Source organism: Sabethes cyaneus, chromosome 3 (assembly GCF_943734655.1).
Source record: "Sabethes cyaneus chromosome 3, idSabCyanKW18_F2, whole genome shotgun sequence".
NCBI lineage: Eukaryota > Metazoa > Arthropoda > Insecta > Diptera > Culicidae > Sabethes > Sabethes cyaneus.
The window spans coordinates 179,561,096-179,579,710 of NC_071355.1; the positions used below are offsets into that span (position 1 = coordinate 179,561,096).

An 18,615-nucleotide genomic window follows, 5' to 3' on the forward strand; every position below is an offset into this window, starting at 1 on the left:
GCTTATGAAGCATCTCCTGCTATATAGTAAAAACTTTGGCCAAAACGAGTTTTAATACTGCACATGGATACCAGAATGAAAAAATCAAATTAATCATTAGAAGCACTTATGGAACCTCAAAGGATGCTCTCTATTCTATACGAAGGACTGCTGGTGAGATTGTTCTATTTTTGTTCATATATACCACATTTCATCTTAATATCATATTATTAATAGTATTATAATTGATATCATAAATGTGGGAGGCTGGGTGATGGAGTGGATTGCCAACCTGAATCCTTAAGGTCTGAAGCAAATATGGCACTTCTCAATTCTCAAAACAAACAAATCATCACGTGGGTTAAAGTTGGTACAGCGAAATTGATTATTACATGGAAGGATCCTAATGCTGGAAGGCTACTCTTATAACCCCGGAATGCGCACCAGTGCCTCTGCTTGTGGGTCCCCGCAATTCATTTTGGCCCTTCTGTAACAGCATTAGTGTGAAATTCATTTGATAATCAAATTTGGAAATTTGATCTACTGTAATTCTACCTACATACCTTGGCAAGTCCTTGAAATGATGGTGGCTTTCCCCTACTATTACTACTACTTCAAGGGCATTTTGAGTAGATTTAACCGTGTTTAAGCTAAATCCAACCTATTAACTGGTAAATACATTCAAGAGTGCAAATTAACATTTCTAATATCACCTTCTCCGAATGAATTCAAGATGAGTTCATTGCACTCGCAAAACTTTTTGTGAATGATTTTAGCTACTGAATTCAGAACCCGAGTCTATAACACAATCAAAACTCACAATATGAAAAGTTAGCAGTCACAGAGATAATATTTACAATATTGGTACATAGATGATACGGGTTACTAGAACTGAGAAATCGCGATGGTCCAAACCTGCCAGTGGACTCTAATCACATTACCTTACTTTCCCAGATCCCGTTACATCAGTTGTCATCGATAGCACAAGGTTTCTTAGGGAAGTATTAGGCCGGTTCCGTGGGGTTTTGCGCAACTACGGACCAATTTTTTACCATCCGACAGGTCTTGCGGAAATGTCGGAAGTGCAATGTGCCCACACATCACATCTTTATTGACATCAAAGCAGTATACGATACAGTTGATCAAAGCCAACTATAGCAGATAATGCACGAATACGATTTTCCGGGCAATGGTACAATGAGCTGCAATGGATCGAGTGCTGTATTTCGAGCGCATCTTGGGGACACTCTCGAGTTCCTTCGTGATGCGTCGTGGGTTGAGACAAGGTGGCGGGTAATCTTGCATGTTGTTCAACATTGCTCTTGAGGCGGTGATCTAATGCACTATAGGCAAAAACGAGCTAAACAACGGACGCAACAATCTACTAATTTTGTGTAAAAAGTCCGCTGAATCGAATAGGGTTTATCCCATATATTTTAGAGCATAAATTTATTTGGTTGAATTCTCGTTTGGTATGGTTGATTAGATAACGGGAGCTCAACCAAAAAATTAATGTGCTCTAAACTGAGTTGATTCTGCGGACTTTTTTAAACAAAATTATTAGCCGTATTGTGACGAATCATATTCCATAGACTGTGAAAGTGCAGGCGGAGTTCATACCAAATGCGGAGAGTGGTGAAACCGTATGAATCACGAGCTACAGGCACTGTTTGGAAGAATCTTCATCGTACATCTGGCAAAAGTCGATAGGCTACGGTGGGCCTGACACGTCTTAAGGATGCCGGACGACGTTGCGACGAAAATGGTTCTCTTCAACAATGCCACCGGTACCCAAAACGGAAGGGCTTAACGTGTAAGACAGCTCGACCGGGTCGAAAGCGATTTGCGGCTTCGGAAACGCCTGGGAAATTGACGACGAGTAGCTCCAAATCGAATTGAATGGGCACGACCGCTGGAAATAGTACGAACCACCCCGGCTCTGTGCTGCTGCTGACGACGACGACAACGACGTTAAGTCAAATTGCTTGAATTGCAGCTGCGAATAGGGCTTTCTTCGGATTACATAATCAGCTAAAAGCCCGCAATTTGCAAAATCACACCAAACTAGTTTTCTGTTCACCAAACTAGTTCACCGTTACTCCCGGTGGCCCTTAATGGACATGAGTCACGGAAGCTGAATGAAGCAGATCAACGAGTACGTGGGGTTTTCGAGCGTAAAACTTAAGATGCACTAGCAGTATGTATTGAGCACAAATATGCCTAGGGGAAGTCTTTTATGACCGGACAGCCTTTAGTTACCGCCACACGCACAGATGTACATCTGTACATTTTATGATAAACAGTGAATCTTTAGTTTTAATCACAAGATTTTGTTCTCTTATCAATTCTAAGCAGTCGGTCACAGTATTTACCTATAACTACGAATAAAATGGTTACTTATGTTGTTTGTATTGAGATTCACGCACTGCACTCAACCGATCGTCTGTATCTGTAATATTTCGCAGTGCAACCAGACAATGCATTGTCCATTGCAATGGACATGATCTGATATGAGGTTTGTCATAATCTGTGGGTACAGATCGCAACAAAGTATTTTGGCCCCAACTTTTCAAAAGGGCCAATCAGCAAAATGTAAACAAAGTTTGAGTAACATTAGCCCAAAAGTTGTACTCTATGATCCAGCATGTTAATACGTTCTAGTTAAAGTAATTGTTTCATAGTAATGATTTTCCGAAGAATTGTCAAAAACGAGCTGTACCTAAAGGGAAACTATTAGGTATTTACCTATATTCTTACTCTGCTTTCAGAACGCCTATCTTTCCAAATTTTGGGATTTGAAAACTCGGTCTATAGACACAAAATAGATGCTGCTTATTCAAACTGTACGATGCCTTGAAAACAATAACACAGCTTGTGCAAACCAAAAGGCAATGTGAGATGAACTTATCTAAAAAACCTGCGGTGTTATGAAAGTGCATTTAAATTGTCGCACAACACCGTTCACGGTAGAAAAAAAATTTAAACTCGTAACCGCTAAAGTGGGTACAATCGCCTATTCATCGAGGCTGTGCAGCGAATACCCGGTCAACAAATTATTATTTGAACATATGGTAGGGTAAAAGGCGGCAAATGCGGTATGTGAGGCAAATCAAGTAAATCAGATGGCGAACCGCGTGTTCGCGATGGCGCTGCCGCGCCGCTCGGTGTTGAATCAAGTTGCGCTACGCCTACGATTCAAGGTACGCAAGGATATATGCAAGCGTGAACCCGTGCCGACCTGCACACGCAGTGCATTGCCGGTAGGAATAATAATTACAGTGACTCACTTCATATTCTTCTCATGCGTATCTTCCGTTGTGTTGAAGTGCAGTATGGCGGCCTCGACTTTGGCCGGCGGGAGCAGTAGCTTCTGGAGTTCCTCCGGGGTCATCGTTTTGTTTTCAGCTGGCACACTCGGTACGGTGGCATTTTCTACTGTTGGAATGTTTTGCGAAGGTTTGGTACTGCTACTGCTGCTAATGACAATTGTAGTCGTCTCATCGCCGGCAGGGTTTGTCCTCTCGTATTCTTTGATCAGCAGTGTTGTATCGACGATCTCCGTATCATTAGCCAGATCGCCTCTGGTGCTCTCCTTGGGTACATCCGTCGTTACGTGATCGGACAAGTTCGTGATGGCTGATATTTTAGCGATGGTAAAAAATACAATTACAAATGCTTGAACGACAACAGTATTCACCACTGGACGCATTTTAAGCAATCACTTTTTACTTTCAGTTATAAATTATTAATTTCGCATCAGCACAACACTCGATAATGGGCACTACCATGAAGTGGCATGATGCCAGATAGTAAACGGTAATATTTAATACTGCTGCTCTGTACTTTCAATAAAATTTCACAACATGTAAGCAATAATTTCCGATAAATCACTGAAGATGCACACTGCACTCGATAGCCTCCGGCACTGGCAGTAGAATATAAAGCTTCAAAAAGCCTATGTTTACTGTATTACACAATAGAAACACCCGATCAGGTTGTTATTAATTATTCACTTCAACTACGAAATATCACTTGAAGCGGGAAGTAGGAAGGAACTGTTAAATCTATTAGAAACTAGAACACCGCGCAGAGACACTCGCGAAAACTTGCTAAGTGTTAGCTTGAGAATAAGTGTATCTTACGTTCGACATCGAGGACCGTTCTGAGGAGACTGCGGATCTTACTCAGCCTGTGTTCACCTATATAAACTACTCCGTTAGGAAGCAAACGATGTAAACCGAGCAGCGAAGACGTTAAATGTTGCTGATGGAGGCAGGCTCTCGCTTATCAACTGAAAACTGCTCGGCTCCTCGAGAGATATGGAAGGAAAAAATCTGAGTTTCGCAGTGGATCGTAGATAAAATGACTCCCACATTGGCTGGTCTATTAGGTGTTCGAGTTGCATCCCGAAAGTAGCCGAGCTGACGAAGGCTAGTACGTACGTACGAGGTACGACAGAGGTATCGGTAAGTGCTTTTCTTTTATCATAGATGTCGATACGAATGTGTAGTGCAGTACCGTGCCACTATCCACCACCACCAGTGAGGTGAAACACGAGTGAATAACATTCGGGCATCTCATTGAGTAAATATCCATGGATAATTGGCTTTGCTCAACGTAGGATAGCACTGGACGTGCGGGAATTTCCAATCCTATTGCTTATCTTGCAATTGTTTTCCTGCTGGCGCAACGAGTATCTCTGATTGTTGAAGTATTATTTCATATTTACCATTAATTACCATTACCATAAATTAAGATGAAAATATTGGTTTCTGTCAACTTTTGATAAAATGAAAAAGTCTTGACTAATTCTCGATCGTTTATTTCATTTCAATACCATCAATGCAGTTATGCGCTTTGCAGGAAAACGCTCCTCAATTGCATGATAGCATATTAGAATTTACATAACAAATGCGTTAACTAGGTTTTCTGGAGGGGTCATTCTAAAAAATCTACAAAAGCGAGCGTGACGTAAAAGTAATAGATTTTGTCCGCTTATAACATGATCATTTCACAACAAATTCGAAAGATATTTCTATCAGTCGATCAGAAATCTTTCTACGAATTGGACAGTATAGTGAAAACAATTGATTTTTAAATATTCACTACTGAAAAGTGCATAAACATCAAGCATTGTCATAATTAATGCATCAATTAATCACGTGCTAGCGCATGTTTGCTTCCCAAGTCTGGGACAACGATCATATATACTTGCTATTTCATTCATATTCTATTCTGAAAAACAGTGACAAGACCTCCATGTCCCAACAGGTCGCGAATCACTTCTCTTGATGTCAACCTAAATGAATTTGATGTTCTGAACGCAAAATATGCTGGTAAAAAGTACAACTATTGCTTGAATTCGACAGTTTGAATTTAAGGGGGGACCCTACTCTGGTAAGTCTGAAAAATCGAATTTTATTTTTTTTGCATTTTCGAGGCGCTTACCTTCAGAAATATCATGCCAAAAGGTTTTTTTTATATCTGATCACGTTGAAAACTTACGGCAAATATTGTGGAGTCACCTCAAGGAAAATCCATTACTGCACGAAACTTCGAACGCGTTTTCCCCGAAGCAATGTTTCTTTAGCTGGCAGTACGTGTATCTCAGAATCTAGTGGACCGATTTGGGTGAAATTTTTTTACAGCATGTAAAAATGAATTATCTAAATTGTTACGAAGCCGTTATGAGCACTTAATTGGTAATTTTTGATTGAAACACACCTTTGGTTTGGACAAATTGGCGCCATTTTGGTAATTTTTTGAATTTACAAAAACCGTTGCGTAACAATTTAGGTAATGACCTAAAGCTTCAAAATCATCCTTGAGTTCCGTTCTATGATACTCCGTTTGTTCCTGGCACGTACTGCCAGCCAGGAACTATTTTCTAGAGGGCATTCACGCGTCCACCTGCCACCAACACAATAATCATTATTCTGGTATTCAAAAAATACAAAGTATATCTTCAAACATACCTTAACCAATAACCAAAATACCCCATCACTTAACTATGAATCTAGCATCTGAATTTTTTTTACGAAAATCTATTATTTTTCGGTTTAACAGAATAGGGTTCCCCCTTAATCAAAATTGGTGCCTCCTGGCCCTGGGCAAATCTATTACAGTGGTTTACCGATTTTATCTATCCCTTCGTAAATTTTTTATAGGTGTATTGTACTATCGTAGCAGCCATCAGGAGTATGAAATCCAATAGAGCGCCAGGGATAGATCGTATTTCAGTCGAAATGATCAAAGCTGACCCATCTTTGTCAGCCCAGCTGATGCATCAGCTTTTCAGCAATATTTGGGAAACCGCAAATTTTCCGGTGTACTGGATGCAGGGCATATTGGTCAAAGTCCCTAAGAAAGGAGACCTAACTGAATGTGGTAACTGGCGTGGCATCACGTTGCTCTGTAATACTCTCAAAGTACTCTGTAAGGTAATCCTCAGCCGGATCCAGGAGAAGATCGACGCTACTCTCCGGCGGCAGCAAGCTGGATTCCGTGCTGGCCGATCATGTGTAGACCATATCACAACGCTCCGCATTGTATTGGAGCAGGTCTGCGAATTCCAGGACTCACTTCTGCTGGTGTTGGTTGACTTCGAAAAGGCGTTCGACCGACTCAACCACGAAAGCATCTGGGGCGCACTTAGGCGTAGAGGAGTTCCAGATAAGCTAGTCCATCTCATCGAGGCTCAGTACGAGGCGTTCTCGTGCAAGGTTTTGTACGACGGCGTCTTGTCCGACCCCCTAAGGGTTACTGCTGGCGTGAGACAGGGCTGCATTTTATCACCGCTTCTGTTTCTCATCGTTATGAATGAGATATTATTTGGAGCAATTGACAGTAGACCAAATCGAATATTGCCTTGGAATCCTCTAACGATGGAGCAGCTAAATGACCTCGACCTAGCCGACGACATTGTCTTGCTTGCACAAAGCTGAAACCTGTATGCCTGCGAAACGTGGTGCGTCTCAGCGAAGACAACGCAAAAACTGCAGGTATTCATTAAGCGGTGCCTGCGATACATCATTCGTACCTGGTGGCCTGATAATTGGATATCCAATGAGGAACTCCATCGTCGGTATCATCAACGGCCGATAACCACAGAAATTCGTGAACGTAGGTGGAAGTGGATCGGACACATCTTGAGGAAAGGAGCGAACGAGGTTTGCAGAGAAGCACTCGACTGGAATCCACAAGGACAACGTAGAAGAGGCAGACCCAGAGGCTCATGGCGACGGAGCTAAGCCAACGACATCCGGGCTGTCGACGAGAACCTATCCTGGCGACAGGTAAAAGCCATGGCGGGTAACCGTCAGCAGTGGAGATCTCTGACTTCAACGCTTTGTTCTGCCGGACCGGCGGACATGGACACATAAGTAAGAATTGTTCTATTATGCTTTTCAGCAATTTTACGAGTCCTACGCAGATTCATATATTTGTAATAATTACATATCCTGTACTTACCAAATACATTGAAGGGGTCAGTCCCGGCATAGTGGTCAGCATTCACGCCGAGGACCCGGGTTCAAATACCAACCCCGCAGAAGTCACGAATGACATAAGCTGTTAAAGTAACTATAATCTAACAAAAAAATACATTGAAAAAATGCTTGTCAAATAAGGAGGGGCGCAGTGGGGAGGCAATAACGAAACACTGATGGGTCAAATTGCTAAATTGCAAACACGTGTGGGACACGCAGAATATAACCACGCTAATAATTTTCGCGTGGTTAAAAAGGTGAAATGTCCGCAATATTTCCCAACAGGTCAAAAATTCTTTACGACGATTTTACTGCCGCTCCTCGCATAACAGCCCCATTTTCTACGGAGTTTCCTATATAAATGCGACTGTTATGCGAGTAGCGGCAGTATACCTTAAAAAATAAATAAATTTCTCTAAAATAATTGAAATTAACAAAAAGCTGATGGTTGCTTCTACTGACTGCCGTGCTAACGCAGGATTACGCAAAGTTAATTTTTATATGGTTAGTAGTAGTCTATTCAAATTATCTGTATGAAAACAAAAACAAAATAGCAATAGGACACCCCTCGAACCGTTGCTTTCCAAGAGATATGGCTCTTCTCTAGTGGTAGTAAAATCAAAATTTCTCACTTATCTATGTTTACCTACCTAAAAAACAATCACTAATCACATATTGATTGTGGTACAGTTACTCTGTTATACTTAATTTTAAAGACTTCTGGCTAATTTTGATAAAAAACCAACTTTTCCAATACCTCTCCATAACATCTTACTACCATTCTTCCGTGAGCCAGCAAAAGTGATTTGATACCGTACGAGAGCCGGAAGCTGAATATGTTTGCGACATTTCAATTCGAAAAAATTACATTTCGCAGCATGAACGCAATAAATAAAAACAATGTTTACCAACTATTTATAGGTTCAGTTATCAAACGTCATATTGTGATTGGCGATAAACACAAAAGAAACTGAGATGCATGAGAGAGTAATGTTACTGCGTTGAGTAAATTTATTGTTACGCAAAATTAAGTTGTTCAAATATGTACAATATGCGTTAAAAGTAACGACATCACGGAAACATTGATAGTTTCAAGCATACTCTCACGCATGGGCATGGCGCATGGTGAGACACTAGCGCCAAATTTTGTTCTTTATTATCAGAAACTAGAGGCGGTGTCCTATTCTACTCAAGAAAATTATTAAATTTATCTGCATTTCTGAACGAGAAGACCCAGTTTTCAACATTGAGAAAACATGATTGTTGTAATTTGTTAAAATTTAGTATTTAGTATATTTTGGCCCTATTTTCAATATTGAAATAATTGATTCTATGGGATTTATGGGGGCTCGTGCTACTACGGGTCAAATTTCCATTCTCCTATAAATCCTCCAGAATTGTCGAGAGTACAACGTGCCCACGCATCATATTTTCGTGAGTTTCAGGGCAGCATGCGATACAGTCGAGCGCGAACAGCTATGGCAGATAATGCACGAGTATGGGCTTCCGGACAAACGGACGCGGCTGATCAAAGCTACTCTGGAGCGAGTGATGTGTTACGTGCGTGTTTCGGAAGTACTCTCGAGTTCTTTCGAATCGTGCAGAGGGTGGCGGCAACAAGATGAACTGTCTTCTACGTTATTCCACATCGCTATTGTGAACCGAGAGAAACGATGTTCAGAAAGAGTAGCCAACTTCTAGCTTTCGCAGACGACCTGGATATCATTACTAATAACCTTGGGACGGCGGAGGCAATCTACGCCAGACTAAAAACGGAGGCTAGGAGGATTGGGTTACAAATCAATGCATCGAATGCATTGATGAGTTTGTAAATTTGGGATCTCTGGTCTCCGCCGTCAATAATACGAGTAAGGAGATCCAATGACGCATTCAAACTGGGAATCGAGCCTACTTTTCGCTCCTCAAGACACTTCGATCAAAAAGCATACGTCGCCGCACAAAGCTGACGATGTACAAAAGGCTAATCCGACCGGCGGTCCTCTACGTAATTGAGACAGTGATTTTGCTTACGGAAGACATACGTCCGCTTGCCGTACTTGAACGAAAGGTGTTGCGGACTGTTTTTGGTGTAGTACAAACGGATAGCGGAGAGTGGAGGTGTATGAATCACTAACTACAGGCACTGCTTGGAGAGATTCCCATCGTACACCTGGCGAAAATTGGGAGACTACTGTGGACCGGCCACGTCGCAAGAATGCCGGACGACTGTGCAGTGAAATCCGTTCTCTTCAAGAACCCCACCGGCACCAGGAATAGAGAGGCCCAACGTGCTAGATTGCTCGACCAGGTTGAAGCCGTATTGCGTGTGTCGAGACGCCCAACGAATTGGTAATTAGTAGCTCAGAACTGAGTACAGCGGAAAGGAATTCTTGATACAGCAAGAGCCACCCCGGCTCTCTGCTGGTAGAAGTAAAAACCCTACGTGTACAGGTGCAAAAAATGGCAATCAAATTTTTTTCAAGCCAACACAAATTTGGGCATCAGATGGTGAAGCTAATATTCTTTGACAATTGTTTTACATTTGTAATCTAGTTGTTGAATGTCGGCTGTAAGTAGCTTAGCGTTATGGCTTGTTTCGAGATGCCTTCCGATGTGACACAAGGTTGTCATCTAGGATCCTTGATATTTGTATTTTTCGTTAACGAGCTGTGCAGCCGTTTGAGCTGTTCCTAATTCATCTTCGCAGACGACTTAAAGATATTTCGTGAAATTAAGACCAAACTTAACGGATGCGTTCTGCAAGACGATATTAACTCTCTCTCTATCACGATGGTGTACTCTAAATGGCATGCAAGTTAGAAATGCTGCGTCACATTTTTAGCCGTCTACGTGATCTCTTCAGCTAGCTAAACGTCGGTGTCCCTCGAAGGCAACTCCGGAATCATTTCCTTCTGTGGCAGTCTTCTCATCGCACAAACTACGGGTACAACGAACCTTAGGCCATGTGCTTCAATGATCCCGGTGACGTGTACGTTTTCGATATTAGTAAATTTTTTTATAGGCGTAGGATACAACTATTAGACTAACTAAGCATATACGATCGTAATCGGATAACTTAGCTCTTGCTGGGTAATTGGGGGATGAAATAATGTCCTACGCCAATTTTTCGTACATCTCATGTGGATGCACGCCTTTAATTTTTTTCAGCACAAATCAACCCACTTATTTTTTTTTTTTGCTGGTAATTTGCTTGCTAATTTGCTGGTACAGTAACGTTACTAACAATACTGTTATATTATGCAGTGATGAAACTTCAAAGTTGCATAATAATTTTAAAATGTTTTGACTTTGTTACATCGTAGGGTAAAGAACTAGTTTTAAGTAGTCTAAGCGGGTCACTGATTGTTTCACCTTATTACAAGCGATGGGTTGACTAAGTGGGGGATATCAGCATACCAATCTTCTTGCTATCTTTAGTTCTTCAAGCTGTTACCATTGGAAGACACTATTGTTGAGCTAAACTTTTGATTTTTCGCTTTATAAGTTGGAGCGGCGGAACTAATTTTGAACAGACCGAACCCATTTTCACCCGCAAGGTGCTTTTTTAAGCAATCCTGAAATCTGAATTTTTTTACGTCCCCTTAAAAAATCCCTCGAACTTCGGCATCTGATGCGTAATCGGCATAGCGTATCGGCATAGATGCGTAAAATGCCATCTGTCTAAATTGTTTATCGGGGCATACACTCACCGCAACGTTCGGCAAACGGTATTCGTCGTCTCTTTTATTCTCTGGTGTTCTTATGGGAAACTGCGAGTTTGACGTCTCACTCGCTGTTCATAAGGATGGTGGGAGAACAAAAGAGGTAAACATATAGCAGTACAAACGATCCGACTCAGTACAATGTTGTCAAAGCAAATAACATTGAAACACATCGTTGCTTTATTAAATCACTGAGAAAATCTTCGAAAATTATTGAAAAAACTGTCTTTTGTGTTGTTTTTAATAAAGAAAAATTAATTATGAACATACATTTCTCTTGAAAGTATTGAACCACGTTTTCACCATAGGAGGTTTCAGTTAATTTCAAACTTAAAATTCTTATTTCCAGAACCGAAACAGTGTCTTGGCAACACGATAGTTCATCAGTTGTGCTGCAGCTGCTACTAGTGGTGAACAGGTTCCGTCAATTCAGAATTTGTTTTCAGTTTTGTTAGAAAATAATAAAACTTTCGGCTAGTGACAAAGCCTTAGATAATAGAAAAAAAAGAGAGTGAATAATATGGTATGTGACAATTGAGTGCTTGACTTTCAGAGTGGTTGTAATCAGTGCTGAAAATTTGATGAATTCGTTAGTAGCGAGGTGGCGATTGCTGAAGAGCAGCTGAAAAATGTACGTTTTTGGACAACAATTTTTAATTCATCATATTTCTTGTCGGAAACCCAGTAAATTGTGTTTGTGTGAATCAAATGTATGGTTAAGTGATTTGTGAAGATGATCCTATCAAAAGATTTTGAAAATATGAATAAAAAAGTGCATTTTCGGATCATTTATGATTAACTGATTAAAATAGGTAACACTGCTTAACTCGTTCCTTACCCTATATATCATATTGTCTAATTTATCTGTTTCGAAACGAACAGATAAAACTTGCAAGACAGACAAAATACGTATCTGTCAATAAAAATAAATGGATAAGTTTCACCTTTCTCTGCCCGTATTTCAGCAAAAAAGTATACAAGTTGCCAAAAAAACATTTTTTTGAATTTTCAACTTATTACTAACCTTACAAAACATTGTAATCCAAACAGCTGAAACAAGCACGTTTGTGCATGCAATTCATTGCGTATCTACTGATAAACCTTCATTATTCTTTGCATAAAATGTACGTAAATGCGATAAAATTGGACTGAACTTCTGTTTTTCTGCTTGCATTTAGATTGCTTCGAATCTAGGCAAATATTGGTTAATTAATTACGAACACGATCATTCTTTGATGTCACCATTATTTACTGTTGTAGCGAACAGTTTAATGTTTACCCTAGATATCAGATCAAACAACAGGCATTGGCAATGAAAATGCAATCTATAACATTAGCCGGATTAAAAGGGCCAACAAGGTTAAATGATAGCAAAACGCGGTCATAATTAATTTATAACATTAAAATAAATACAAAAATGTACTTCTGTCTTCGAATAAACAAGAGTCGGTGTAGATGCAATGTACAAATTTAATCCTCACAACCTTTCAATGAGAGAGCGAAAAATATGCATAAAGTAACTAACTTTATTTCAATATGTAGATATGAGATCACCCGATGAAATAAAACCACAAAAACAGGATAATATGTACATAAGCAGAAAACCAATAACATTTTTTTACAATTTTCAATAAGCTTCCCTGATAGTCAGGGCCGTAGCGTCTAGTTGGCAAGATTGACTCTCGCAAAGAAAGCAAGCTATCGGGGCGCCAAAAAAGCATGAGTTTCCGAAACGCATTAGACACATTCCAGCGTTACGGGACACAATTAGCACCAATTGTTACTGTATGAATCGCCTCCTGTTTCACCAATTTTTTGGCAAATACCTTGTAAAATATTTGTTTAAAGAGTACTTTATTTTTCACTAGAATGCCAGGGATTTGATGAAACAGGAACCGATCTGCATAGCACGGATAATGTCCCGTAACGCTGGAATGGGTCATTAGCAATAAGTGTAGTGAGGAGGCGGCAAATGAATCATTATAACTGTGTAACTCGAAAAAAACTTGGATGAAAAACTGCGTTAGGAAACGGTAAGAGTTTCAAGTTGGCCAATAGTAAAACTCTTGATAGAGTGTGCATTTCTAAGAAGCAATGTTTCATGATAACTTCCAAAATCTACCGACTAGCAATGAATTATGTTACAATAAACAATAAAATATACATAGTTACAATTCACGAGTAAAGCTGTAGTGAAAATCTAAGATCACATCATCAGCGATAGTCATCTCTTCTGATACAACTCGAGTATGAAAAAATATTGGCAGCGTCGGCAGAAAACGTGCAGCTCATTCGCCGATATTGAAAACTTATGTCGAATCGAATTTTTGCCTAATGAATGCTCCGTCACGCGTCATCAGCCTTTGCTTACCTTCCGCCCGGTGGTGCGCGGGGGAGTCAATTCTAGATCGCTAACTGATAAGCGAGGGCGGCCTCACAATCGATTGAACACATCTTCTAAGTTAAAAGCTATCATCAGTTTATATTGTCTAACCGATTCAACGTTTGTTTTGCGGCTACACGATGTAGCTAAATGACTTTCTTTTCAACTGGACCTAATTGATTTTAGTCTTCGAACTATAGGTATCAATGACCAAAGTCGCCGAACCGCTCTGGCTGGACACGTTAGTCACTCTGCCCTTCATCCGTCGTTTCCGACGAACGTTTCCGGGAATTTCATTAGTCGTGCGATATCGTTTCGATGCTTTAAGGTACACTCTTATCGGAGTACAGTCGCGAAGCGAAATTCGAACAGAATGGAAATCCTCGAACGGATGCAAAGTTAACTTTCATAGCTTGTTTCTACTTTTTGTAGCAAAGAAAGTGACAAAGTTATCCACTTAAATCACGTCAGATAGCTACGGTCTTTACTAAACTGACCAGATGTTCCAGAATTGAATATGTCTTCAATAATGAGGTGTGCCGGAAAGTGCACAGCACTTGCTAGTGTTTTTCATTGAAATTGAATTGAATTGCCAATTGAATGCTGAAACGCTGCTATCGGTGAGACAATATTTTTTCGAAAATTCTCCGAAAAAGTTTTCGATAAATTTTTTTACAATACAGTAATGTTCCGATTTTGTCAGCCCCTCGGCCGTAACAAAATGGGCAAATTTTTTTTCGATTTTTTTTTTCAAAATTCAAGATGGGTATGGGTAAAATTCGAGATGGGGAAGGCAAACGAGAGAGCGACCAACATAGCTGTAGCTAAGCTATGAGGTGCGATGCCGCGTGGTTCCCAGATGCAGACGGCTGAGCCACACGGCCTTGGCAGCAGGTAAGTATAATATATTATTTTAATTATTCGTTTCCCTTTAGCTCTTCAAGCACCTCCTATTGTACAAGACTCTAACCGTAACAAACTTAAATAATGCACATGATATACATAAATTATTTATTGGATATTAAATGAAGGAAACTGACGCAATTATTTTTCATTCGAAGGATTGATGGTGAGATTGTTCTATTGTCCAATATATGCTCCATTTCATGTTATTTTTAATATTTTTTCTTATCGTATATTACTGGGTACAAGAAGACCTATGAAGATTGCGTGAGTTTCTGCGCATCGTCTTATTCTCCCATATATGGTCAACTAACGTACCCATTTCTACAATCGTAAGGACATGGCCAGGAATATGGTGTACTTACGGGTACCTCATATCAGCCACCCATGATGTGTACGGTAGCCTATGCTAAATTTTTTCAAAATTCAAGATCAAAGACTTCCACTAAAAATTAAATTTTAACCCTCAATTGGTCATCCGAAAGCTCGATGAACCGGGCACAGCACACTGCTCAGGTAACTAAGAATTTAACAATTTAAATGCAAGTCAATAAGCATTTTAGTTGCCTTAAATGCTATTTTGACAAAATATGCGGCTACCTTACTGCTAGCCCTCTTCTAGTGCTGACAATGCTTATTTACAGCTAGTTACCGACAAGAAGAATTTAAATAGAATTGTGGATGCCAATTTTCGACGTTATGCAGTCAAAAGGCTGATAAACAGCAACCTGCAGTATAAAACGCCAGGAATGCTAATAAACGATTGATTTACTGCTTATACTAATGCTTATTGGTTACCTGGGTGGTCCAGAACCTTTTTTGGTGCGCATTAGCTTTGAGCGGGAAAACTTGGTTTTAGGTTTATAGAACCTTTGGGAGAGTTTCTTAAAATTAACAGTTCTATCGTCCTGCAAAATTAAAATTTTGATTAATCCCCCTGAAAGTGCAATAAAAAATTTATTTTCCTTCAGTTTCAATATAACACACTGATGTGTTCTGCAAAGTTTTACAGCATATTATTACAAGAAATTTTGCTGAAGACAGTAACCTTCTATCTCTTCAGCAAAGATAGAAAAATCCTATTTCAACCCCCCGCAGAAATCACCACTGTCTAGGTTTACAGTAATGACCCGATTTTGTCACCCCCATGATGAATTTAGGGGTGACTAAAACGGGACAGTGACAAAATCGGGTATATTTTAAATTTTAATTTTTTTGCAGATAACTTAGAACGAACTACATATATTTCATTCTGATCACTTTTAGGACATTTCGCACTTCCTTCTACCTCTCTGTGGACATTTGTCACCTGTTCACAGCACAGCCCACAGGTATGAAAACACGCGTTTTTTAATTGCGCCGAAATGGTTGATTATACTGGTTAACTATGTTCTGAGAAATTTCACAGCGTAAAAAGCTCTTTCTTATGGTATGAACGATTCTTTGATTAACCCCCCTAAAAGTAAGATACAAAATTTATTTTTCAAGTAGTAAGAGATAGAGCAAAACAATGTTCTACAAAATTGTTGAGAAGATTATTATAAAGAACTATTATAGTTGTGGAGATATGAAACAACTTTTGTGGAAACTCCACGATAATCAGCACAGTTCTTTAACACATTTGACATGTTTGAAAATGATTTTCAAACTAAGCTTTTGATAAATCAAAAGCGTGACAAAATCGGGTAAAAAACGTGACAAAATCGGGGAGTGACAAAATCGGGTTACCACTGTATTTGTTTTCCTAGGTCTACTGACCCCTATTACTTTCCTTCAGTTGGATCCGAACGAGCGACAGCGAGGAGACGATCACCCCTGCGAAATGGTACTTTCCACGAGAAAGTTTTCCGTCAAATGGTACATTCCGCTTAAGATTTTTCGCTAAATGGTATTCGGCGAAATGTTGTACAATCACGACGAATATTGCTATCCGCTTCTGACTAAGCAATGAGGGGAGTTGTTTTCTACTTAACTGTGAGGAAAAATTGCAAATTTGTATGTTAAACTGCCCATCCCAAGTAACCAATAAGTACAATAAGCATTAACATAAGCAGTAAATCAGCATATCTGGCATTTTATACTGCACGTTGTTGTATATTAGCTTTTTAACTGCATAAGTGTTGTAAATTGACATCCAAAATTCTATTCAAATTCTTTGTGTCGGTAATTAGCTGCAAATTAGCATTGTCAGCACTATAAGAAGGTTAGCAGTAAAGTAGCTGTATATTTTGCCAAAAAAAGCACTTAAGTAGCATTTAGGGCGACTTAAATGCTTATTGGCTTGCATTTGAATAGCATTGGTGATGCTTATTGGTTACCTGGGATGCTTTCATAGTTACGTAACTGCAAAATGAATCATCTAAGGTTGAACTCATCAGAATCTTGCAAAACTCGAGATTGTGACAAAGATCAATCGAGATTCATGATTTATGTACAACACAGTTTAATTTGTGGCAATACGAAGTTTGTCGAGACAGCTAGTCATATATACAGTGGTATTCCGATTATATCTACACCTGGTTTAATCTACACCCGATTTTAGGTACCCCCGATTTTGTCTACCATTTAGACTCGGTTTTATCTACCTTTTTTTAAATTGTCATTTCAACCATAAGGAATGAAAATTTGGAAGATTTCATGAATTTATGCATAACAGAGAATATTTCTTTGTATATTATAGTTTACTATATGGCATCTGTGGTATGTAATTATACACAGAATGGGTATAATAATGCTGAAGTCAAATACGCAATGTAACTTTCATTTATTTTGTTTGTAACGCATATTTTTAACATTTCATAATGATCCTTCGTGAGATTTTTCTATACCGTAACGCCAACGGGCACACCCCGTCTCCGCTAGGAACTATGGTTGTCACCTTTCTTTCTTTAAAAATTCTAATCTTTTGAATCATTATACCGAGTTTAATAATTTTATTACCAAATAAAAGGCATTTTAATGAGCTTTACAGAAAAAACAATAAACTGACGTTCAATTTTTTTTTAGGATTGCAAAAACATTTTTTGTATGAACCTCTTAAAATCACTTAAAATATTTAATATATTCGCCTTTTATTTTTTCATTATATGTACTTTCAATGGCAAGCTAGTTGTTTACATACGATCAAAAAACAGACCTGTAACAAGATTAGAAAAGAGAACCCTAAGTACCAAATGAAAATACGGATCTAAAATTTACTGTAAAGGAATAAGTACACAAAATTTGAATAAAATCGGGGCAATTTTGAATTTCGATATGTCTTTTTTCATAATATTGCTGAGTTAACATGCATTATGGCTAATGGTTGATATGAATAAAATAACCCCTATGCCTAAAATTACGCTGAAATAATACATAATTGAAAAAAATTATTAATAATAGCAATATTTTTTGTTCATTTAAATTATTTTGGAGCAATTTATTTTTCCCCAAATTTGTCTACATTCCAAATATATCTACCAAAAATTTTCGGATGGGTATATAAAATCGGTAAACCACTGTAAATATAATTAAAAAATAATTAGATTTAGCACTTTGATATTTACTCTTATTGAAGGTAAAATAACTGCTTAAAAATAAATGATTCGAATTGTGAACTTATTTTACTTACTTGAGAGGAAATAACTATCAAACTGACAAATTTTAACGATAGTATTAGTTAAGGAGATTTCACGATGGTATTAATTGGTTGGTTCACAGCCTTAGTAGTGGAATTTTCACGATAGTATTATTTTTCGTTCCAAATATACGGCTAAAATAACACTCTCTGGTGGAAGATGTACAGATTTTGAATCAGCACGGTTATTTACCTTGGGATAATCACGGTTAGTAAGTTTTCGTCACTATGGACATTACCAATGTCGTTGTTTACCATGATTCAGGTTGCGCGATTAAAGCAATTATCTACTGTAAATGTGCAATCGTTTGAGATTCAGTGGATGCTTTGCTTTACCTTCTCGTAAACATTGTGATTCAGTGGATGCTTTGCTTTACCTTCTCAATGCGTCATTGATATACGCACTGAACAAGAATTAATATTTGTTTTGATAATTTTGAAAACCAATTGCATAATGAAAAGGCATTAAGCTCTTTATTTAGAAAAATGAAAACTTGTTCCACTTTTGAAATGGCAATTATACTT

At 38.8% G+C, this 18,615-nt stretch overlaps 1 protein-coding gene across 1 annotated transcript in view; it reads right to left on the reverse strand.

Annotated features, from left to right (window-relative positions):
* LOC128741399 (pH-sensitive chloride channel 2-like) overlaps positions 1–4,169 on the reverse strand; it is a 38,176-nt gene extending 34,007 nt beyond the window's left edge. Inside the window, exon 1 of the mRNA XM_053837197.1 lies at positions 3,267–4,169. Coding sequence (XP_053693172.1) covers positions 3,267–3,688 — 422 coding nt within the window. The 5' untranslated portion in view covers positions 3,689–4,169. The remainder of the gene's footprint in view (positions 1–3,266) is intronic.
* Positions 4,170–18,615: the final 14,446 nt, after the last annotated feature.